Source organism: Sorex fumeus, unplaced genomic scaffold (genome assembly GCF_029834395.1).
Source record: "Sorex fumeus unplaced genomic scaffold, SorFum_2.1 ptg000009l, whole genome shotgun sequence".
In the NCBI taxonomy this organism is placed as follows: Eukaryota; Metazoa; Chordata; class Mammalia; order Eulipotyphla; family Soricidae; genus Sorex; species Sorex fumeus.
In genome coordinates this window covers 18433669-18460352 of record NW_026606066.1, presented here as the reverse complement: position 1 = coordinate 18460352, position 26684 = coordinate 18433669, and the positions used below count along the sequence as shown (strand labels likewise).

The 26684-nt window shown below is 38.1% G+C and overlaps 1 protein-coding gene across 1 annotated transcript in view; it reads right to left on the bottom strand.

Annotated features, from left to right (window-relative positions):
- CSRNP3 (cysteine and serine rich nuclear protein 3) overlaps positions 1–26684 on the bottom strand; it is a 222950-nt gene that overhangs the window by 163434 nt on the left and 32832 nt on the right. Inside the window, exon 3 of the mRNA XM_056110365.1 lies at positions 1600–1684. Within this exon, the coding sequence (XP_055966340.1) occupies positions 1600–1612 (13 nt within the window). The 5' untranslated portion in view covers positions 1613–1684. The remainder of the gene's footprint in view (positions 1–1599; positions 1685–26684) is intronic.

The window sequence follows — 26684 nt, the reverse complement described above, 5'->3', positions numbered from 1 at the left end:
GGTTTACAAAACTGAGAAAACCAAGAAAGGATTATAGAGAGTATGTAGCAGGGAATGAAGAAGTAGACTTGAAGTTACATAAAGTCATTAATGGAAAGACCTGGATCCTTTGGTGGTAATTGTGTACACAAAATCCATAAACACTAATACTTCATAAGCATGAAACTTAACCTATATTTATTTGATAAAATTAAATAAAAATATTTACCCTTCCTTATGCCCTTTCTCATTCTTTTTCTTTATAGTATCTTATCATTTCTAATATAACATAAATTACATAACAGAAATTAATTCTGCTTTTATCGTTTATGTATTTTCTTTTACTAGAATGAAAAAGTGATGTTGTGCTACAAAAGTAGAAGTCAGAATTGTTCACTTTCTCAAGCTATTCTATCAGAATTGCTCATGTAAATGTATCTGGTAATTCAAATATTAGTTTTTTTTATAGTGAATTATGTAACAATAGGGAAGTGTATTGTTCTTTACTTGTCCAAATTTAAAACTTTCAATAATTTTTTGAAGAATGTTGCAAATAGAGCTAGAGAGATAGTACAGGAATTAAGTAATTTGCCTTGCCTGCAACAGTCCACAAGCAGTGCTGGGAGCAATCTTCAGCTAAAGCATAAGTTTTAACTACACTTAAGTCAGAGAATTTTGTTTATTTTTTTGGGGGGGTCACATCTAGCAGTGCTCAGGACTTACTTCTTGCTCTGGTCTCAGGGATCACCCCTGGTGGGACTCAGGGGAACATATGGGGTGCCTGGAATTGTACTCAGGTTGGCAGCATACAAGGCAAGCACTTTACCAACTATACTTCCCTCTAGTCCCAGAAAATGGTATTTAAAGAATTTTAGAATTGCCAATTATCTATTTTTTAAACTATATATGTATATTGTACCCAGAGAGAAGAAGGACATTTTAAAAATTGCAAATAGTTATATACTTATACCTCAATAAATAAAAGTGAACCTATATAGGGATGACTATTATTAATTTGTTTTTATATTAATGCTATTTATATGAATTCTTTAAAGGAATGAAGAAATGACCAGGGAAAAATTTCAAAGGACTGGTGATTGTTCTGTGCATGTTCTGGGCCCTGAATTCAGTTCATGCTACTGTATGACTCCATAGCCCAACCAGATGTAACAAACAGTCCCTAAGCATCACTGAGTGTGGCCAGGAGACCCCTCACCAACACTGGACACAAATTCCACCACCTGGTTGTCTCTTGCACTGAACTGTCTCTCTATATATAGTCAAGCTGAGAAGTGCTGGCAGTGGCCCATAGACTCTCTGAGATTTACTTATGAGCCCCTAATACACCCCATAAGAATTAAATAAAATATTGATAACCAGGAAACATAGATGCCAGTTAAACAATATTTGCACTTTACCTTTTCCGATTAAATTAAAAAATTAGATTTCTGGTATAATTAAATATTTTAAAATTTTGAAATCTTGCTAAAATATGTACTTTCAGTAGGAACATTTTTCTTACCTATCTTCAAATTACACATTGGCAATAGCAACAGTATGAAAGAGTTATAATTTATAACAGATATATAAAAGTATTATAATAGCATATGAACTGCTAACCTTGAAATCTCATGAACTCCGGTATCTTCCTGAAGATGTTATGCCTCTCAAAACATTTTTCAATCTGTTGATCTCTTTATTTTTCCTTAAAAAAGAAAATATTCTTAAATGTTTTGTTGAAGGATATATTATCAAAAATAAATGATTATAAATAAAAATCACAATGCATTATAGTGATAGACAAATTCATAGGAAGAATAGAACACACAAATATCACATCAAATATAGATTGAATGAACATACTATATGTAATTTTGTCCAGATAGAATATCAATCTTTAAGAATGTAGTCAGTTTCTAGCCATTTGCAAACATTTTATTCACTTAATATCTGTAATTCGATTAAAAAAACATTCTTGATAAGAAGTTAAGGCATTCCATTTTATTAATCAGAAAACACTAGATAATTTCAATAACTTTCTATTTTTCACAAGAAAGAAATCCACAAGAAATACAAAATCCAAGAAAAGCAATAAAAATCTTCAACATGATTGATGATGATCACAAAAATAAGGTGTATTTAAAAAAAATTTTGTTTGTTCTTGGGCCATACCTGGCAATACTCAGGCATTACTCCTGGCTCTACTCAGAAATTACTTCTGGCAGTGCTTGGGGATCATATGGGGTTCTGGGAATCAAACCTAGATCAGCCAAATGCAAGGTAAATGCCCTACGCCCCATTTAAAAACTTTTTGAAGAAAACTATAACATTAACTCATTCAGACTTTAAGATAACTGTAATAAATAATTTAAGCAAAACAACTTTTTAAAATAAAGTTCTAAGAAAAATTATGACGTTAAAATTACAGAGCCATAGTACAAAATGATTAGTGTGATAATTTAAAGAGGAGATGAAATCCCAGCTGCTGTTATGACACTTTTTTTTATGTATAACATCACCTTTTGAAATTTTTTGTTAGTTTTTGGACTACCTGGTAGTGCTAAGGGGTTACTCCTGGCTCTGTACTGAGGGTCTCTATCCTGAAAATACTTCTTTAAAGAGTAGAGAAATTTGTGAGTGTGATTTGTCTTGTGTTGTCACAGTTGCCATAGGATGGAATGATAGCATAGCTAGAGCAATAGCATAGCAGGTAGGTCATTTGCTTTGCACGCGGCTGACCTGGGTTTGATTCCTCCATCCCTCTTGGAGAACCTGGCAAGCTACCGAGAGTATCCCGCCTACATGGCAGAGCCTGGCAAGCTCCCCGTGGAGTATTCGATATGCCAAAAACAGTAACAATAAATCTCTCAATGGAGATGTTACTAGTGCCCGCTCGAGCAAATCAATAAACAACGGGAGGACAGTGGACAGTTGTCATAGTAGCCAGAAGTGAAATATCACTGGATCATAGCCAATAGTAATAGTTAATACAGACTGCTACAAATGTATTATTTGAAAGAAGAAATAGCTCAAACAAATATCTTATGGTAGTGATATTCCGAGAATTTTAACAAGTAAGAATATTTAAGAAATGGTATTGTTTCAGAAAATTGTGTCCTCAAAAACCCTCTCTTGTATAGGGATATAGATTCAGAATAGACTAGACTATCTGTGGTACTAATATAGAAGTCTCAAGCTGCACTAGAGTTGAGTACATTTGGTTTTGAGGAACCCAGGTTCAGCAGAACTTGAAATATGAAAAAGACTGACTCATGATTCAATTTCAGGTGTAGTTTTAAATGTCTCAAAAGTCTACAGAGAACATGATACACTAAGTGGTGACATATAAAGATTGTTGTAGCAATAATTTGCGCCACCTATTACACTTATTTGAGGGATCACTTGATCACTTGACATCCTGTTACTCATCGATTTGCTTGAGTGGGCGCCAGTAATATCTCCATTTGCCCCTGTCGAGTGCTAGTGTAGCCCACTGGCGCCTGCTTGCTCCAGGAACATGAAGAGCCTCAAACTGATCATTCAGGGACTTGACGAAGAAGTCTGACCATCTCACAGGTGGGCGGCCACGCGATCTTTTGACGTCCGAATCCAGTCAGTAACAGCTCTAGTCCAGCGGTCATCTCCAAATCGCATTCCGCATTTGAGGAATATTTTAGAAAATAACTGTCTTCTATTAAATGATACATATATTGGATTGCAAGTAGGAAATTAAAAAAATCATGAAGTAAACATGCCAACAGATGTTATAATATTTATAGTATGTCCACCGAATGTAGCCTTTAAAAATGATTTGTGATCATAGTGAAATGTTACAATTAGTGTTTCAGTTGATATCTAAAAATACCATTCATAAACTTTATTTAAGGGTCAAGAGTACAGTGGGTAGGTCACTGTGGATAGTACAGTACAGCAAATAGTATAGCACCTTGCATGTGGCCAACCTAGGTTTAATCTCCAGCATCCTATATGGTCCCCCAAACCCACCAGGAGTAATTCCTGAATGTATAGCCAGGAGTAATCTCTGAGCACCATCAGGTATTGCCCACAAACAAGCAAACAAATAAACAAAAAACTAAATTCACATTTTCTTGCTAATGAAACAAATTATATACTACTTAACAGTCACATTTAATATATCCTTGATATCAACCCCTTGTCGGATGTGTATTTGGCGAATATCCTTTCCCATTCTGTAGACTGTCTTTATATTTTGGTCACTGTTTCTTTTGAGGTGCAGAAGCTTCTTTGTTAAAGATAGTCCCACTTGTCTATCTCTGTTTTCACTTGCTTGGCCAGTGGCGTGACATCTCTGAAGATACCATTAGCTTCAATATTATGGAGGGTTTTGCCAACTTGAACTCCACAAGAAGAAAGCACCCAACCCCATCAAAAAATGGGGTGAGGAAATAAACAGAAACTTTCGCAAAGAAGAAATCCGAATGGCAAAAAGGCACATGAGAAAATGCTCTACATCATTAATCATCAGGGAGATGCAGATCAAAACAACAATGAGATATCATTTCACACCAGAGAGACTGGCCCACATCCACAAGAACAAAAGCAACCAGTGCTGGCATGGATGTGGCAAGAAAGGGACCTTCCTTCACTGCTGGTGGGAATGCCGACTGGTCCAACCCTTTTGGAAAACAGTATGGATGATTCTCAAAAAATTAGAATTTGATCTCCCATTTGACCCAGCAATACCACTCCTGGGAATATATCCCAGAGAGGCAAAAAATATAGTCAAAGTGACATCTGCACTTGTTTGTTCATTGAAGCACTCTTTACAATAGCCAGAATCTGGACAAAACCTGAGTGCCCAAGAACAGATGACTAGTTAAAGGAACTTTGGTACATCTACACAATGGAGTACTATGTAGCTGTTAAAAAGATGAAGTCAAGGAATTTACATACAAGTGGTACTACATGGAAAGTATCATGTTAAGCGAAATGAGTCAGAAAGAGCAGGATAAACACAGAAAGATTGCATTCATCTGGGGAATAGAACGCAACAAAATGGGACTAACACCCAGGAGTGGCTGAGATTAGTACCAGGAATTTTGCTCCATGACTTGGAGGCCAGCCATATGTGCTAGGTGAAAAGGAAGCTCAGATTGAGAAGTGAGCACCAAATAAAGGGTGTTGTGAGGATACTCCCAGGGTGGGAGAAGCATGCTGAAAGTAGACTATAGACCAAACATGATTGCCACTCAATGCCTCTCTTGCAAAACACAGGACCCAAAAGAAGAGAGAGAACAAGGGGGAATGCCCTGCCACAGAGGCAGGATCGGATGGGGGGATGGGGGGTGGGAGGGATGCTGGGACCCATGGTGGTGGAGGATGGGCACTGGTGGAGGGATAAGTACTTGATCATTGTATAAGTGAAACCCAAGCACAAAAATTTGTAAGTCTATAACTGTACCTCATGGTGTTTCACTAATAAAAATTTTTTTTTTTAATTTTTTTTTTTATTTTTTATTTATTTATTTATTGAATCACTGTGGGAAAGGTCACAAAGCTTTCAGGTTTATGTCTCAGTCATGCAAATATCAAACACATTTCCCTTTACCAATACTTATCCTTTCCCATGAAGAACCCCAATAAAACCCCACCCCCCACCCCTCCCCGTCCCTGTGAGGCAGATGAATTCTAGTTAACACTCTATCCGCTTTGATTAGATTGTTTCAATAAAAGATTCACCACTATTATTTAGAGTTTACCCCCCCCCCCCCAAATCAGACATGCTGAAAAAGCATTGTGAAGTGATTTGCTTTCTCCAGCTGGGTTCAAGAATTAAATGTTGGTTTTGGATTTCTGCTATTTTACTTATTGACCCTGGAAGTATTTCTACTGAAAGTCAGATAGTTAAGAAATTGGTTTCTGTGTTCTGGAGTCATGGCCGTGCTGGAGAGCCGCTCGTGGGGGGCAACTGGTGGCCTCGGTAGGGCGTGAAGGGCGGAGCGAAACGCCCCCCTTCCCATGAGGTTTTAGTCGCCCCCACACTCCCGGCTCATACCTGCTGTCCACAAGGCTCCCATGTGGCCGCCATCTTTCTTTCCAGAGAGGAGAGGGCGAATGGGGCAACACCCTTTCCCCTCCGGCAGACTTGATGGGCTGGATCAACGCATAGTCCATTCACTTTTCTGCTCCAAGCTGCTGGGTTCTGCATTAAGTCCTTGTGCTTCTGGGGCCATGGCCGTGCTGGAGAGCCGCCCGTGGGGGGCAACTGGTGACCTCGGTAGGGCATGAAGGACGGACCGGAACGCCCCCCGACCCATGAGGTTTTAGTCGCCCCCACTCCCCCGTCTCATACCTGCTGTCCACAAGGCTCCCATGTGGCCGCCATCTTTCTTTCCAGAGAGGAGAGGGCGAATGGGGCAACACCCTTTCCCCTCCGGCAGACTTGATGGCCTGGATCAATGCATAGTCCGTTCACTTTTCTGCTCCAAGCTGCTGGGTTCTGCATTAAGTCCTTGTGCTTCTGGGGCCGTGGCTGTGCTGGAGAGCCGCTCATGGGGGGCAACTGGTGACCTCGGTAGGGCGCGAAGGACGGACCGGAACGCCCCCCTTCCCATGAAGTTTCAGTCGCCCCCACACCCCCGGCTCATACCTGCTGTCCACAAGGCTCCCATGTGGCCGCCATCTTTCTTTCCAGAGGGAGGAGGGCGGAAGGGAGCAACACCCTTTCCCCTCTGGGCGGAAATGATTGCCTGGATTAACGCATAGTCCTTTCACTTTTCTGCTCCAAGCTGCTGGGTTCTGCATTAAGCCCTTGTGCTTCTGGGGCTGTGGCCGTGCTGGAGAGCCGCTCGTGGGGGGCAACTGGTGACCTCGGTAGGGCGTGAAGGACGGACCGGAACGCCCCCCTTCCCATGAGGTTTTAGTCGCCCCCACACCCCCGGCTCATACCTGCTGTCCACAAGGCTCCCATGTGGCCGCCATCTTTCTTTCCAGAGAGGAGAGGGCGAATGGGGCAATACCCTTTCCCCTCCGGCAGACTTGATGGCCTGGGTCAATGCATAGTCCGTTCACTTTTCTGCTCCAAGCTGCTGGGTTCTGCATTAAGTCCTTGTGCTTCTGGGGCCGTGGCTGTGCTGGAGAGCCGCTCGTGGGGGGTGACTGGTGACCTCGGTAGGGCGTGAAGGACGGACCGGAACGCCCCCCTTCCCATGAGGTTTTAGTCGCCCCCACACCCCCGGCTCATACCTGCTGTCCACAAGGCTCCCATGTGGCCGCCATCTTTCTTTCCAGAGGGAGGAGGGCGGAAGGGAGCAACACCCTTTCCCCTCTGGGCAGAAATGATTGCCTGGATTAACGCATAGTCCCTTCACTTCTCTGCTCCAAGCTGCTGGGTTCTGCATTAAGCCCTTGTGCTTCTGGGGCTGTGGCCGTGCTGGAGAGCCGCTCGCGGGGGGCAACTGGTGGCCTCGGCAGGGCGCGAAGGACGGACCGGAACGCCCCCCTTCCCATGAGGTTTTAGTCGCCCCCACACCCCCGGCTCATACCTGCTGTCCACAAGGCTCCCATGCGGCCGCCATCCTTCTTTCCAGAGAAGAGAGGGCGAATGGGGCAACACCCTTTCCCCTCCGGCAGACTTGATGGCCTGGATTAACGCATAGTCCTTTCACTTTTCTGCTCTAAGCTGCTGGGTTCTGCATTAAGTCCTTGTGTTTCTGGGGCTGTGGCCGTGCTCCAAACTTAACTCTGACTTTCAGGGAGAAACATTGGGTGGTTTACTTCTCATTGATCACTTTGTATATAGAGAGATGTCGCGCGGCCGCGTAAGCGGCCGCGTGGTTTTGAGAAAAAGTCCTCGTTCCCGCATACTCGAGCTGTGTTTGTAGAGGCTTCTGGTCACCGGGGTTCCATCTGGGGGAGGCGAGATGCGGCGCCTACTCCATCTGGAACTTGCGGGTGAACTTGGCTCTTTTTGGAACCTGTTTTTTCTTTTTTTTTTTCCTCCGGGATCCCGCACTCTCCATGTGTTCTTTCTCTTATGCTTAAGGCTTCCTCACTAATAAAAATTTTTTAAAAAAAAGTCACTTCTACCAAACTGAGGGGTTTTAAAGATTGTATCCTAGAATTAAAATGTTTTATGCTATAGGAAATAAGGAACTGCCTTTTATAGCCCAATCTCTACTTTATAAATAAGAATGCTTGTCACATATGTACAAACCTAAAGAGATGAAATATTTTAAAAAATAATTTTATTGTTACCTCTATTGTAAACCACAACAACCGAAAGGAGAGAGAACTAAAGGGAATGCCCTGCCACAGAAGCAGGGTGGGGTGGTGGGGGATGGGGTGGTGGTGGTGGGGGATGGGGTGGTGGTGGTGGGAGGGATACTGGGAACATTGTTGGAAGAGAATGGGCACTGGTGGAGGGATGGGTAAATGACCATTGTATGACTGAAATGCAAACATAAACGTTCGTAAGTTTGGTAGTGAATCACCTCATGGTGATTCACTACCAAAAAAATAAATAATTTTATTGTTAATCTGTAATATAAACTCACCTATAAGTTAGACAGAGAACAAGAGACAACTAATGAAATAAAAAATGGGGAGCTCTCCAGATCCACACGTATATTTTTTGTGTGTGAGAACAAGATCAAAGTTTCATTTTTAAAAATTATTCATTTATTTATTTTGTGAATTACCATGAGATGCAGTTGCAGACTTACAAATTTTCATGATTACGCTCCAATCAAACAATGTTCGAGTATCCATCCCTCCATCAGCGCCCTTTTTCTGCCACCAACGTTCCCAGTTTCTCCCGCCACTCCCACCCTTCCCTCCCCCTGCCTCTGTGACAGACACAACACAAATGTATTTGATGGATAAGAATGACACTAAGGTCAGTCAAGCCCCTGGAACAATATACCTCAGAGGAAAAATTTTGGTGGAACAAGTTATATTTGGTGTAAATCTCCAAATGATAGAGATCTGAGGATGAAGTCAATTCTAGAGATGCTGTGCAGTGACTGGTGCTAGAAATCAATCCAATTTGGCACTTGGTTCTGAGGAGTGACTTATGGAGATTGTAATATGGAACTATGCAATTAATTTTGGGTGTGAAGTTGTGAGAAAAATAATTAGAAGAGCTGTGCTGCAAAATTCTCACCATCAATAACTCTACTTTGAAACAATCTCCATATGAGGTACCCCAAGAATACATAGATGCTGTTTCCCTTTGCAATTCCTCGGTTATATCATAAGAAATTGCTATTTGATTCCAATCCCATGTCTATAAGGCAATGATCAAGGCCTGAAATACAACCCTGCAGCAAATCTGTTAGCTCGAACTGAAGTGTAATGTCCTGGTTCGGCAAATGACCTTTGTTAAATCCCTCTTAGCACTTTTTCTGAATCTCCTGGTCCATGCCACCCTGTTGAGCAATCTTCTGAGGATTTTCCTCACGGTGAAAGGGCTTCAGGGACACCGTACCAGAGATGGGAAAGGATAGCACCCAAAGGGGAGCAAGCTCCCCATATTTTGTAATTGCTATAGTTCAGTTAACAGAATTTGCTGAATCACTTGTCCCTCCATACGAATGAGCATCTCAGGCTTGACTTTGGGCTGTCCTTCCTCCCTCAAAGAGAATTTATGTTAATAGAATTGCCTATCACCTTGCTACCTTTGTTACCATCCACTATAGGGCTCCCAAGATGCTCCCAGTTCCCCAGAGGCACTCCCAATTCCAGGTGCTTATGTTTAACTTCACCTTTGTGCATTACTTTCCCCTTATTGCAATGTTTCCCACTTTATCCCTGTGCCCTCAACCTGCACAAAGCACAGTTTCTCTTTTCCCATATTAGCAATGTTTGATCTCAATAAAGTTTTCACTAGCCCATCAGCCTATAGGCCCATTATTGCATCTATCCACTGGGGGTGCAACTTTCAGTCCCGAATGCACCAGGGGCCAGTGACAGCCAGAGCTGTGACAGACGATGACTGGGACTGATTTGAGGTACACATAACTCTCCTGGGCATTTTGAAAAATATTTCAGAAGGGATATTTGTAAAAGACTCAGAATACAAGTCATAGTACTGTCATGGCACTGTCGTTCTGTTGTTTATCGATTAGCTCAAGCGGGCACCAGTAAAGTCTCCATTGTGAGACTTGTTACTGTTTTTGGCATATTGAATACACCCTGGAGAGCTTGCCAGGCTCTGCTGTGCGGGCAAGATACTCTCGGTAGCTTGCCAGGCTCTCCGAGAGGGATGGAGGAATTGAACCCAGGTCGGCCATGTGCAAGGCAAACACCCTACTTGCTGTGCTATTGCTCCAGCCCAGAATACAAGTACTGATATAATTGTATAATTTAGACTCACAAATCTGTTGTGTTCATCTACAGAATGTCAGTTTCTGAGTCCTATGAAAAATAAGATGAAGTATTTATTATAAACTATAAGTGTACACTTAAAGGAAATGTGGTCATGTCTGGGGTTCAATTGAGAATTTCTGTGAAGATCATTTCTTGGGGGGTGGGAGGATGGGGTTCCAAGTGGTACTGCTGGCAACACTTAGTTAATCAGTTCAGATTTCAATGGTAGGTCCCAAGGATGAGATGTTTGGGACCCAGCATTGCCCTAAACCCTGTAATATCTTCCTAACCCAAGAATCAGTTTTTTATTTTTAGAAGTTTCTGTAGCACTGCCATACTGTATATAAATATGAAGACCAAATTCCATGTTCTACCCTTCTTAGCTAGCTGGTAGTTGTTATTGAAAATCACTCTATAAATCCCAGCTGCCCTTCGGAGTGGCAAAGGTGAAGACACTCTTCCATGTTTATCAACATTTTCTCCAAAGGACATCTTTTGTAGGTCAGTGAGGCACATAACTCTTGTTGGCATGTTTTAATCAATAGCTATGCTAGACTTTACTGAGGTCACTGAAGGGCACCTCTCAGTGGTAGTTTTGACTGAGCTATCAGATCAGATCGGCTTGTGCTATTTTTAATGGATGATTTGATGACTGGCCCTAAAAAAATGTAGGTTGTTAAAAATATTTTTATATCGGTTTATATCGCTCCCATCTTTAAATATTTTTTCTTCCAAATTCTGGGGTCTTGAGAAGAAATTTGTTATTCACAGCATCAAAGAATTTGAGACCTTTAAAGCTAATCATTTATGCATGTTTGAAAAACTGGCTCATGTCACAATACTACTATATCAAAAAGGACTATCAACTAATGAATACAAAAAAATGTGAGTTTGATATTTAGTAGTCTAAGGTGATGATAAGATTTCTAAGTCTAGTGAAATAGCTTAGTTTTCAGTTTCACCTCCAAAAACTATTACTGAGTATTTAATATGCTTGAAAACACAAAATTATCATTCTTTCTGAAGGAGATCTTCCCATAGATAAAGATCATTGATAGTCTAGAAAGGAAAATAAATCTGTCATGTAAAGTTGAGGCCTATTTTTTGTAAGAAAATAAATCTATATTTTACTTTATTTTGAATGATTTCTTAATTAAGAACACCATCACTATTGATATATTGAAGTAAAATTATCAAAAATTTACTTAGCCTTTAGTTTATTGTTATCTAAAGAATTAATGGATTTTCATTTTCCTTAACATGTTGGCATAAAGTAATATCACATTACCAAAAGTGTTTGTAAAATATTAATTGCATTTTATCATTCTATTTCATATAAATGAATGAGGTATAAACAAATTAAATCAATCCTAATTAAAGCTTTATCTATTGGGTGATTATCATTGGCGTTCTTCAAATTTGTCAGCTCTGCTCAAAAGGGCACAAATAATTCTCTAAAATTGATGACATATTTCTCCATTTAAAGATATGGAAATAGTAACCAAAATAACCAAAGTAATAACCAAAGTTACTGGGAATGTGCAAGTATTAAAAGAAAATCTAGTTGAAAATGAAAATAGAGACTTAAAAGCCTAAAAATTTATTCTCAAAAAATGCATAAATTAGAAAACTTACAAGACTGATTCAACAAAGGGAAAAAATTGATTGGACAGATTATCATAAAAGATACTCAAAATATGCTTGGAATTCTACCACTGTAAGACCAATGGAATTAGGAGGGTATAGGGAAAACTTAAAGATTCTTTTAAAAGAACAGTTTCCAATTGTTCAGATCATATTGATTAGCTCGAGCGGGCCCAGTAACATTGTGAGACTTGTTACTGTGTTTGGCATATCAAATACGTCACGGGTAGCTTGCAAGGCTGTGTCGTGTGGGCGAGATACTCTCGGCAGCTTGTTGGGCTCTCCGAGAGGGGAGGAGGAATCGAACTCGGGTTGGCCAGGTCAGTTGCATGCAAGGCAAATGCCCTACCTGCTGTGCTATCGCTCCAGCCCAGATCACATGTATAATCATATAACAACAACATTATCAAAAACTATATTTTTAAACTCATCATGCTCATGTTCACATGCTTTCATTTACTCAATATAGAGCCCATCCTTCCTCAAAGTAGATGCTCCCCATCTTCAATAACTTACAATTGCTTCCAAGGCCTTCCTCTATTTTCTTCAAATGTTTATGACAATAACTATCTTGTGAAATTCATATTTTCCCTATTATAACCTGCACTTAGTAGCTACACAGATCATCATGACTTCAGAAAATGGGGATAATTCATTGATCTATGACAACAAACAGGCCAGAATCATATTACAGCAGGTAGGACATTTGCCTTGCATGCTGCCAACCTGGGTTTGATTCTCAGCATCCCATCTGGTCCCCCAAGAACCCCAGGAGTGATTCCTGAGTACAGAACCAGGAGGAACCTTGAAAATCACTGGGTGTAACCCAAAAACTCAAAAGTGAAAACAAACTTCATGTAGTTTCCAGTAGTATTTAATAACTTTGTCATATTTCTCTTCTTAATACAGAACTGGTCATAGAAACCTGCATGTGATCCCACAGAGAAAGTGCATACCTGGGACAGAACAGTCTCTGCAAGCAGGTTAAAAATGAACCTGCAGCCTTAAGAATCCCCACCCAGACAAAATCTGAAAAGGAGGCAGGGGCTGGACCTGGGAGGGTCTTGGGCTTTCAGTTAAAACATGTGCATATTTGCAATTTCAGGAAGCCAGATGACCTGCTGCCACTACCTTTTCCAGGAAAATACTGCTCCTCCCTATACTGCATCTGAGTGTTTGCATCTGCCCAGTGTTGAAGAAATTACTTCAAAGAATAAGGAAGACTAGTTCTGGTATGTTAAAACTTGACTGTGGCAACAAGTTGTTCAAATCTGTCAGCTATGCTCAAAAGGGCACACACAATTCCCTAAAATTAGTTATATATTTCTATATATTCCTAGAGTTATATATTTCTACATATTAGTTATATATTTCTACATATTCCTAGAGTTATATTTCTACATATTATATCTCTACATATTCCTAGGGCTGGGCTGATAGCACAGCAGGTAGGGCGTTTGCCTTGCAAGTGACCGACCAGGCTGACCCATGTTCGATTCCTCCGCCCCTCTCAGAGAGCCTGGCAAGCTACCGAGAGTATCTACCTGCACAGCAAAGCCTGGCAAGCTCCACGTAATGTATTTGATATGCCAAACACAGTAACAACAAGTCTCACGACAGAGACATTACTGTGCCTGCTTGAGCAAATCAATGAACAACGGGAGAACAGTGCTGACAGTGCTGACTGGTTCCTAGAGTGAGGGACTAGGAACAGTTAAGTATTGGGACAGCACAGGTTAGAACAGCAAAGCCTCAGCAGCTGTCAGAAGCATACATACTCAGTTTCAGAGGGTCTGCCTAGAATTGGTGAATGTAAACTCTATATTGTAACCCAAGTCTATGGTAACCCAACCTTGACCCTAGCTGTCACAGTGCATATCAGATGTGATGAAGCAGTAGAAGAGCTCACCCAAACTATAGTATGAAAACAAGTATCCAGAAAGATCCCCAAGCACCCAAGAGCTATCTATCCTCATCAGTGAATGACAGTGTTCCTGATATCCAGTGAATTGAGAGAAGTGATAGAAACACCTCTAACAAAGAAAGAGAAACTATGCTATAGAGCATGAAATATCTGCATTCAGAAGTGGCTGATCTGAAGAGCATGGTAAGTGAACTAAAAATCTCATTAGATGAGCTCAACAGAAAACGAGTAACAAATATGTTAGTTTAAAAATAAGGCATATAGGGGGCTGGAGTGATAGCACAGTGGATAGGGCATTTGCCTTGCACGCAGCCGACCTGGGTTCAATTCCCAGCATCCCATATGGTCCTCCGAGCACCACCAGGAGTAATTCCTGAGTGCAGAGCCAGGAGTAACCCCTGTGCATTGCCCGGTGTGACCCAAAAAGCAAAAGAAAAAAAAGAAAAAAAAAGAAAAGAAGGCATGTAAAGCCATAAATCAAGAATAGAAGGAGAAAAATATTTTAAAAATAAAGAAAATAGGGGGCAGGAGTAATAGTAAAGCAGGTGGGGTATTTGACTTGCATGAAGCGAACTCAGGTTCAATATTCAGTACTCCATATGGTCTCTGAGCCCTGTCAGGAATGATCCCTGAATGTAGAGCCAGGACTAAGGCCTGAGCATTGCTTTGTGGGACCTCAAATTACAGCACTGTAGTAGCACTGTCCTCCTGTTGTTCATCAATTTGCTCGAGCGGGCATCAGTAACATCTCCATTGTGAGGCTTCTTGTTACTACTTTTGGCATACCAAATATGTCACGGGTAGCTTGCCAGGCTTTGCAGTGCAGGTGGGATACTCTTGATAGCTTACCAGGCTATCTGAGAGGGGCAGGGGAATCGAACCCAAGTCAACAGCGTGCAAGGCAAACACCCTACCCTCTGTGCTTTTGCTCCCGCCCACACGGCAAAGCCTGGCAAGTTACCCGTGTTGTATTCGATATGCTAAAAACAGTAACAAGTCTCACAATGGAGACGTTACTGGAGCCCGCTCAAGCAAATTGATGAACAACGGGAGGACAATGCTACAGTGCTATCTCCCTTTAAGCTCAAATTAAAAAAGAAGAAGAGGAAGATGAAGAAAATAACAGATACCTATGGGACAATTTAAAGAGAAACAACATCCAAATTATAGAAGTCTCAGAGGAAGAGGAAAGAGAGAAGAGGAAAGAATCATTGAGAACTTTCCCAAGCTGACAATTGAGTCATATACCTATACTCAAGAAGTGCATACCTATACTCAAGAAGTGCAGAGTTCCAAACACATATATCCACAGAGAAAACATATTGTAATTAAAGATACACTAAGACACATGGCAATTAAAATGACAAATGCCAAAGATAGAGCTAGAATCCAAAGAACACTAAGATCAAAAAATATTTTATCTTACATTCAAATTTTAGACCCATCAACTGAAACTGGACTGACCAGAGGAGAATGGTTCAACATAGTGAACACAGTGCATGAAATAAACATCACAATAATAATATTTCATTGTCACTCAAATTTGAAGGACTGGTACCAGCATTTAGAGACAAATAACATGGAAGTTGTTCATAAGATACTACAGTTAAGATGTAGTAAATGGTCTCCTTCAAAAGGAATTCAATTCTACTTAGAAGCAGTAAGGCATTAAAAGCATAAAATAGGGAAAAGTAGGGGAGAAATAATGACCACTTATAAAGTGCACTTGAGGCTCACTTGCTTTGACTTTAAGATGAGAGATAGAATCAAAATTGCAGAGGGAAACTACAAGGTACTATCAGGACAAATAAAGGTTATCTGGTGTGATACAAAATAGAACTTAGTAGTCAGAAATAGATATTATATAATGATCAAGGGATGTATGCACCAAGAAGTCATAATCTAATTAGCACATGCTTGCCAATGAAGGGCCATCAAAATACATAAAGCAACTGCCAACAGACCTGAGAAAAGATATCAATAGTATCATAGCAGTAGCAGGATATTTTAACACACCTCTATCTTAACCATTAAAACTAGATGAAAAAGTAAAAAAAAATATATGGACCTTGGGCTTTTCTCCATTCTGGAGAAGCTCATCTTCTCTCTTTAACACAGATTTCTCTTTTACTGTCCTCTCACATCTTTCTAAGTTTCACCCAATAAAAATTACCTCACTTCACTTTATTTAAAAAAGAAAAGGAAAGAAAATATTGGCTTTAAGGGAAGAGTTAGAAGAGGTGACCCTGAACTTAACATATGTATATAGCGCTAGCACATGCATTGCCTACATCTCCCCTCTTGAGATGTATACTTTCATACTTTCAGATCTGATCCTGGGATGTGTACTGGGGCTTCCTGAGCACTGTTGAGAATCCCATGTTCTCTCTCTTGTAAGCATATCTCTCCCCTCCTCCCCTCCATCGCACCATCTCTACCCTTTCTGAAAACTTACAAACAAAACCTGCTTTTTACTTCACTTCTAGTCTTCCCCTAAAATTCTGTTCAGAGAAAAAGAAAGAACCTGAAAAGCCTGGATAAGGTCTTGGATTGACCTTCCTCTCCTGCAAGCAGCCAGGCCCACAGTCCTTGATTTCCCTACCTGTTCCCTGGGGTGGCAGAGGTGGATAGACAGAAATCAGCCGATTTTCTTCTCGGGGCTGTCGCTTCTCCCCACTTCACATAAGACACCAAACGACTCCATCAGCATCACACATGATTCAGCAATTTCACTCCTGGTATTCAATCTCAAGAATGCAAAAGCATTCCTTAGAAAAGATATTTGCATTATGATCTTTATTACTATGCTGTTTATTATAACCAGGATCAGGAAATAATTTAAGAGTTCAAGACCAAATGAGTGGTTAAAGAAATTCTGTGTATATAAATAAAATATTACTTAGCTATAAAAAATATGAAATGTTGCAGTTTTCTATAACTTGGATGGGATTGGAGGGTATCACACTAAATAAGATAAGTCAGAGGGAGAAAGACAAATACTTAATGATCTCACTAGTATGTGAAGTAAAATAAATATGCCCCTATAAACAATAGCCAGAAACCAATTTCTTAACTATCTGACTTTCAGTATAAATACTTCCAGGGTCAATAAGTAAAATAGCAGAAATCCAAAACCAACATTTAATTCTTGAACCCAGCTGTAGAAAGCAAATCACTTCACAATGCTTTTTCAGCATGTCTGATTTGGGGGGGGGGGTAAACTCTAAATAATAGTGGTGAATCTTTTATTGAAACAATGAATCTAATCAAAGCAGACAGAGTGTTAACTAGAATTCATCTGTCCCACAGGGACTGGGAGGGGTGAGGGGTGGGGTTTTATTGGGGTTCTTCATGGTAAAAAATAAGTTTTGGTAAAGGGAAATGTGTTAGATATTTGCATGACTGAGACCTAAACCTGAAAGCTTTGTAACCTTTCCCACGGTGATTCAATAAATAAATAAAAAAATGATGTTTAAATTGTATCAAAGCATTGTCTACATCAATAAACATGATCAGATGGTTTTTTTTATCAAAAAAAAACAATAGCCAATAATAACAGATCCTAAGAGTCTCCCTATAGAATTGAGGGAGACTGCTAATTGGTGGCGGTGGTGTTAAGTGGGATGGTGAGTTTGTAGAATGGGCCTAGTGTCAGTGTAGAGGGATGGAGGGATGTTGACAATCTGTTTGTGAGTGTGTTACACTGATACTGTATTCCCAAAACATTAATAGAAACAGTATTGTAATTTATCATGTCTACATTTTTTTAAAGTTACCTACGGGGCAAGAGATATGGATAAGGACAAAAAGGAAAAGGAGTGAAAATCAAGCAAATAAAAGAGTGAGGGAGGGAGGTGGAGAGGGAGGGAGAAAGACAAAAGACAGGGAAAACTAAAGAAAGAAAGGAGAAAGGAAAGAATGAAGGAATAATGGAATGAACATTAAACACTAGCACCATGATACTACATTTATAATTACATCAAAATGTGTGTCTGCATGAAAAAGAATTATTCAGGGAAATCAATTTTGAAGCATAGAAAGATTTTTGGACTTTATGCTTATGATTTCTCGAATAAAAACCAACCTTTAAATATAAATTGATTGCAGGGTTCCTTAGTCTTACAGAGAAAATAGAGTTGCTGCTAGAATTGATCAGATTCCCAGGAAATGCATAAATTCGTACAGATGGTCCTAGGAACACAGCTAAATTGCAGACTGTTAGTCAGTGTACTTTCATGCTCAGCTGCAGAAAATAGAAATCAAACCTAAAAGAAGAAAAAGCAATATCCACTGACATGAATAAAAGAGGGAGTTCTTTATAGGATATGTTCAGCCAATTTTTAATGAAACAGCAATAGAATTTGCCTTAATTGTTATGTTGGACATTTTTCTTCATGGAAATTCATATAATTATTTTCCTGTAGGGAGAAATGCCCAAATACCACCCTAAATGGTTGCATAAGCTATGCTGACATCTTTTTATCCTCTTGAAAAAGCGGGACTGACTTTTTGTTATGTAACAACGCATCCATATCATTCAGTCACAATAAAATGTAAGAAACCTTATGAGTGTTTTCCTACAGAAAGTGTGCAGTACCTAGTACATATTTAATAAATATTAATGTTCTTTCTTCATACTCCATAAACATTGACTGTGGTAGCAGACAGAAGTGGGTTATATATAACCATGCAATCAATTGATCTTCTAGAAGAGCACTGTGCCAATGTCAAGTATAGAATGTGGATAAGGAAAGGAAGCATTTATTCTAGATATTATATAAGACAATTTCACTACAGAAGTCTCTTTGTAAATAGACTTTATAATAGATGACTTTATAATAAAGTGATTTTACTGTAAGGTGAATACTGAATGAAATCTGGAATAATTTTTGAATATAAGAGAAACTCAAGTTCAATGTAGTATTACTAGTATGAAAATCTTTTAAAGTGCTTAAGCATTAGAGTATAAGAACACAGAGATTCACATCTTTTACATCTCTATCTTTTCTTAATAATGTGACATAGGGAAAATTACCTAATTTAACAGTTTTTTTTATCTGTTAAATGTACATAATGCAGTCTAATCAATGGCTGAATAAATAGCAATACTGCTACCCAAAAATAAAGAAAAAAAATAAATGTACATAATGAACTCTGGTTTTGCAACTTCTAGTGAAAGTGCAATGAAGACAAGCAAGGAATTTCTCATTGTGACTCAGTAGATTTTTAATATATTAGTTATCAGTATGAAAAACTACTTTATTAAGTTTATAAAATAGCTATAGTATTTATTTACTTATTAAGTTTATAAAATATGTATAGATATTTATAAAATATCTATAATATTTATACTATAGATATTTTATAAACTTAATAAAGTAGTGAATGTATTTTTACTGTTCAGATTTGGGAGAAATTTATTGTACATTGTTGTTTTCTAAATTATTTAATTTAGATCTTCATGTTTTTAATTATGGGATCAAGACATATACAAATATATAAGCTATTATTATCAGTGACCCAGTGTTATTTTTGTTCCTCATTTTTCCCTAGAAACATACCCTACAATCCCTTTCTTATGACCACAAGGATAGGAAAATTCATGATATATAGTCCATCAAAAGACCACATCCCTTGGCTCCAGTGAAGGGCATGCAACCGATGTTGCAGTTCCTAATCAGGATCTATTTCAGGAAGTAGAATCACTTAAGTGGTGCAGTGAAAACAATTTCATCATGTGAACTAATGAAAAAGGATTTTCTTGGGTTTTGTTTTTGCTATATATAAATAGCTAATGTGCCAAACAAAATAGAGAAAACAGAGACTGGCAACAATAGAAAGATGAGGATACCCCACAACTAAAGGTCCAAAGGAAGGTGGTAATGAACCCCAAGTTCAAGAGCTGGTGCTGCCTGGTAGGAGCGGGATGGGATATGCATTAAATTGCTACACATGGGTCAGAACTGCAAAAAACAGGCACTATCACATGTGCCCTAGAATCCTCAGAAAATCCAGTACAGCCACCTGAGATATCTTCTAAGGCAAGCAAATGCGACTTGCAGAGTTCAGGTAGAGATTAGACAAAAATAGAAATGAGAGCGTGATCGACAAACTAAAACAATCCTCAAGAGAATAGCCATTGTTTCACCGTTCAATTGTTGGAATCACCAGCATAATTTATTATTAAGAAAATGTAAATCAAAATCATAATGGATACATCAAACCTATGATAATGGCCTGTATCAAGAGCTAGAGGTACTGATAGTGTAGAAAAAAAGTAACCTTTGTACACTGTTGTTGGGAATGAAGATTGGTGCAGCCTTATGGAAAACAGTATGAAGGCACCCCTAAAATGAAAAAAGTATTTACCAGATAATCCCTAAATCTAATTCTAGGTATCCAAAGAACTTAAAAAAAAAGAGTGAATTTGAAAAGATACATGCACTCTTATGTTTATTGCAGCACTAATTTCAGTAATCAAAATATGGCTACAACCTAGGTGTTTCATCAACTGACAAATGAATTAAATAGATTTACTACATAATGTACTAGTTCTCCATTATATTCTAAAATAATATATATTTGTTTAGGATATTATGCTAATTAAAATGTGTCATAAGGATAAAGGCAAATCTTACTCATATGTGGAATATAAAGAATGGAATTAACTAAAGCAACTCTTGGATTCTCACTAAGAATTGAGGTTACCAGGAGAGCAAACTGGAGAGGGAATCCAAAGTACTATAGTGATTAATCACTGGTACTTGTGAATTGGGGATGGAAGATCTCTGGTGAGAGTAGGGTGGTTAGATACATTTGAAGAGATATTAAACCAGTGTCAATAAAACAAAGAAGGTAAACTGTTGCAACAAGCACCTCAAGGGCTGCTTTTTGCCTCAATATCATAATGTTAGGACTATGTGTATGGTGATACGCAGAACTACATCTTACACAAATCTCTGGGGAAACTCATATGCAGGAGAAAATGAGAGCATTCTGTAATGAGAAAAGCCATGTATTGAGATTGTCGTTTGAGGGCCAGATCCATTTTTGCCAAAAATGACCTCACTCCCATCATTATTGCTTACATGAACTAAGATATCTCTTTTCTGTTTACTAGATTTTGAAAGGCACTTGTCACTTGAAATAAAAAGTTTTAACTAATATTACTATGACTATTAACTGAATAGAACAAAGAGATATGAGAACAAATGCCAAGTATTACTTGCAAAAGAAATGAAACCCTAAAAATGTACTTATGAATTACCAGCAAGGGAAACTCAGTATAAGTGCTTATGTTGGCAGTTCCTAGTTGACCATAAAACTGAAGGAATTCTTTCTCTTTTAACTTAAGTGGGGAATTTAAATTTTTTTAAAGCATCTAAAAAGGTAATTTATTCCAGCCTTTAAAAGAGAAGGGCCAGTTGTATTATTTGATTCTTGCCTAGTAATTCAGACAACAAAAAGAATGCAAATCAATAACAGATGGAGGCTATCAAAACAAGAATTGGCCACAAAGAAACAAAAATTGCATCTAAAGTTACAGTTACAATATGGAGGACACTGAACAGTATTTTAGTCTTTTTTATTATTATTATCATACCTTAACAATTGAGGAGATTTTTCTTCTTTCAATAAAGTAAGTAAATAATCTGGTCAATAATCTGTCAACCCATTTGCAAAAAGAAGTAAAGGAGGGTTAATCAACCACTGAAACTATTTATCATTACTGAACATTATAGAGTCTAGCTCCTTTTTTTCAACAATATCTATGCATTAATGTTTTACTGTTCTGTGAATTCAAAATAATACATGAAGAAATGAAAACTTTACTTCATAGAAGAGAGAATTTTAGAATCCTAAAGTTTTTGGATTCTGGAAATCTAAAAGTTAATGGTCTTTGTTTGATATCACTACCTGAAATTGCAAGATCTTTAGATTTTTAAAAATAATATTTTTTAAAAACTGATATTATAATAACTAAAATTTTAAAACATGTATTTACTGAAAGATTGACTCTAAGTCAAAGTTTATGGATATGGGGAGTTATTTTTTATTCTGTACTATGGAACTAGTTCAAAATTATATTACTCAACATGGTTTTATGTTAGCAAAATGTTAGAGAGTAGTCAAATATCAGAAGTGGGAACATAAATTGGTAAAGCTTCTATAAAGCAATTAAAATGATACTCTGATGAATTCTATCATTGGTAATTTAATTCAAGATTAATTCTATAAGCATGTCATAACAGTGGTCGTATTAGATATAAAATCTAGACACCTATTTTAATGAATTAACATAGCAAATACCATTACCATATATATAAAACATACGATAATAAATTAAAAATATACAAATGTAAAATATTTTTAAATGTTTAATAACAAAAACAGTGTCAATAAAACAAAGAAAACTATTGTAACCAGCACCTCAAGGGCTGTTTTTTGCCTCAATATCATATTGTTAGGACTATTTAATAACAAAAACGACTCAAAATTCCACTATCAATAGAAAACTTTTCTTTAGACTTACTATGTTTATATAGAATATATACCTCCCTTCTCTGTTAATGTCTGGATATTATTGCATTCTGGATATTATTGTATCCTACCACACAAAAGATTTTACAATGATTTTTCTAATATTTTGAAAACTTTTTATGTGAATTTATGTCAATAGATATATTTATTCATACTTTTTGTCTTTGTTTTGGAGTTCCACTTGCAGTTATTCTTGAATAACTCCTGACTCTGTACTCAGGGGTTATTCCTGGCAGTGCTTGGGGGAACATATGTCCTGGGGATCAAAGCAAAGTTACATGCAAGCCTTAACCTCTTTCTGGACCTATTCATTTTTTTTTTTCAGTTCCAGAAATAAAACCCAAACCTTCAAACCTACAGAGCAGAATTGTACATAAGTCATGCACTCTACTACTGAGTCACACTGCTGGCCCCTTTCAACTATATTGATGATATAGAACATACTATATGAGTAATTTGCAGATTGTTCAATAACTTGTGTAATAAATGGATTCTGTACAATTTTTATCATAATAAAAAATTCGCAGAAATCAATTTTTTAAAATTTTTTATGTAGATTCAGATAGAAAGGGGAACACCAAGTGGAGGGTGTTTGGAGGATCCTCCCAGGAGGGGAGATGCAGGTTGAAAGTAGACTGGACTGAACATGTTCGCCACTCAATGCCTCTTTTGCTGATCACAACACCCAAAAGGAGAGAGAGAACAAAAGGGAATGCCCTGCCACAGTGGCAGGGGGGGATGGGGGGATGGGGGGATGGAGGGGGAGGGATATTATCCTGGTGGTGGAAAATGGGCACTGGTGGAGGGATGGGTACTTGATCGTGGTATGACCGAGATCCAAGCACAAAAATTTGTAAATCTACAACTGTACCTCATGGTGTTTCACTAATAATAATAATTAAAAAAAAGTTGCGGAAAGCTGAAAGTTATAAAAAAAAATAAAGAAAGAAATAAATTTAAGGCGCGAAAAAAAATTTTTTTATGTAGGAGTACTGCTATTTATTCAGCCACTGATTAGCTGATTAAATTGGTCATAAATACCGCCTTACTTTTATGTTTTTAATTTCTTTATAATTTTATTTATTGAATCACCGTGAGAGCAGTTACAAAGCTTTCGGGTTTAAATCTCGTTCATACAATGAGACACCCATACCTTCACCAGTGCCCATTTTCCACCACAAAAACCCCAGTATACCCCCATCCCACGCCCTCTCCCTACCTGTGGGGCAGATGATTTTTCACATTATTCTCTCTCTACTTTGATTACATTCAATATTTTGACACCAGACCCACCACTATTATTTGGGACTTTACCCCAACACTCAGATCTGCTGAAAAGGCAACAGTAGACAATTTGTTTTCTATTGCTGGTTATGAATAACATATGATATCATGTGGCTGCAGTAGTGGAGAATTTTGAAATTCTGAAATTTTAACAATTATATCTAGACAGATTTCTGCCAAAAGCTGCTGGGTTTCGATATTTGTTCCTGAGTCTCTGGGATCATGGCTGTTAAGCAGCTTGATCAGGAGCCAGAGAGGCCGTTCGTGGGCAACGACTCGGGGTCTTGTTGGGACGGGGAGGAAAGGGCTAGCTCTATCCGCATTCCATGAGATCCTGCGTGTCTCGTCACTGCAGACCCAAACCTGACTGTCCAGTGACCTCTGGAGTATGGCGGCTGCTGGGCTGCCAGGGGGAACAGGCCAAGGCACAAAACCTATTCTCACCTAGGGTGGCCCAGCACTGGTAACCTACTGTAGGGACTGGATGCATTTCTGCGAAAAGCCGCTGGGTTCCACAATTTGTTTCTGAGTCTCTGGGATCATGGCCATAAAGCAGCTTGATCAGGAGCCAGAGAGGCCATTTCTCGGCAGTGACTCGGGGTCTCGTTGGGGTGGGGAGGGAAGGGCCGGCTCCACCACCATCCCTTGAGGCCCCACGTGTCTCATCATTGCGGGCCCAAACCTGACTGTCCAATGGCCTCTGGCAGATGGCGGCCACCAAGCCACCAAGGGAGAGCAGGTGGAGGGACAGTACCCCTTCCCCCCTGGGCTGGCCCAGCAACAGTAACCTACTGTGCAGTCTGGACACACAGAAACAATTCTTATAGTAAACTTTTAAAGATAAATTAAGCCTTAAGATAAATATTTGAGAATATTCAATTATTTCATTATTCTTATTTCCGAATACTGAATTTGACTTATCAATAAATTTACTGCAGGGAATCTGGAGAGTGAACTCAATTACAATGACAATACTGTACATATCAATAAGAAAATTCATAATTATCTAATATCAAAAAGTTATTTACCATGGGTCTATACCTATTTAAAAACAAACTAATTGTATCCCCAAACCCTAAATTATATATGATCTGTTAGTTTATTTCAGTTTATTAATGTCATACTTAAATGACAGTGAGTATTTGATATATTAAGTTTGTTCTTTGAAAAAATGATCACAAACATGCAATTAAATATGAACTTATTTGGTTTCTAGTATTATAAGAATGTAGACTTTTCTTGAAGATGATGCTAAAAGCAAAGAAGGAAGCCTCTGTCCCTCCCAAAGCTGAAGCCCAAATTAAGCAAAAGTGTTGGAAGATGTCTAAAGTCACAAAAGATCTGCACCTTACCCATATTCTCAAGCTCCTATTTTGAATCTGAGAAAACAGCCAGTTAGTCTCAGAAAAGTGCCCTCAGGAAAAACAAGCTTCACCATTATGCCATAATCAAGTTTATCTGACTTCTGAGTAAGCCATTAAGAAGATACAAGTGAAAAATATACCTGTGTTCATTGTGAATCTCAAGGTCAACAAGCACCAGATTAAATAAGTTCTGAAGAAGCTCCTTGACCAAATAATGTGGCCAACTCCAATACCTTGATCAGATAAGATGAAGAGAAGTCATATGTTGGATGAACTTCTGACCATGATGCCTTGGTTTTTGCAAAATATTGGGATTATCTAAACTGATTACAGTTTGCTAATTATAAATAAACCTTTTATAGCATGAAAACTACAAATGAAATTATTTATTTAAAGCATTTTCCACAGTCTGGCAAATGATAAAACATTCAGTAAAACTTGTTACTGTGATTGTCATTGCTAAGCAATGTATGGGAATATAGGACATATACCTTGCCATCATGAATCCTAAAATAATAATAATCAGAAGTTTCAATCATTTCAGTATTCTTTTTTTATTTCAGTATTTTAACTGCAAAGCTAGTAAAGACTGAAAAATTAAGTTACTTCATAAAAAATAACAGTTTATTTAGTCTGTGTGTATCTATTTTAGATTAAATTTATTCTTTGATCACCAAAATATTTCTTTATTTAATATTGAGATGAATTTTTAATATATATGCTTTTTTGTTTGTTCTTGTTTTGGGGTCATACACAGCAATACTCAGGGGTTACTCCTGCCTCTGTACTCAGGACTCACTCCTGATTGTACTCAGGGGTCAATGTGAGATGCCCAGGATGGAACTCAGGCCAGCTGCATGCAAGGCAAGTACCTTACCCACTGTGCTATCTCTCCAGCCCTTAATATATACACTTTTAGTGTATCTATAAATCTCCTAGTCAGGTTTACTTCTTAGTTTTCTTTTGCAGCCTTTCTAATTTTACGCATATTTTAAAATTTACCTATGCCAAATTAATGTATATGATATGTGAAACTACAATCTTAGCATAACATTTAAGTATAATATTGATAAGTGACCGCCATAAAGTATATATGAATATATATAAGCTCATATTTGCTATTCTCTCTCAACCAAAACATAGACGAAACAGAAAGCAACAAAAAGTCAGCACTGACATAACAAGAACATAATAGACAACACATTTTGAAAATCATGAAGTAGGGCAGACTACACTAGGAAAACTGCCTATACTTATAATTGATAATCAATATATTCTCTAATCCAAGTTCCTCAAAAATTAAATGTCTCAAATCCTGGAATTGTTAAGACAAAGTATATACAGTTTTTAAATGTACAAGATGTAGGCATTAGGATGAAGAGTAAGATAAAATTTATTAAACTTTAATAAATTTATTTATTAGTAAGATAAAATTATTGTTAATTTTGAATATTTAATAATAATTTTACTAATATGTTCTAACCCTGGATAAGTTTATTTTCTATCTCATAATGTTTCTCTTAATATTATTATTATTATATATTATTATATAAGGACCTAGTGATGTTTTTCATTGGTAGAGTGCCTACCTTACTGTT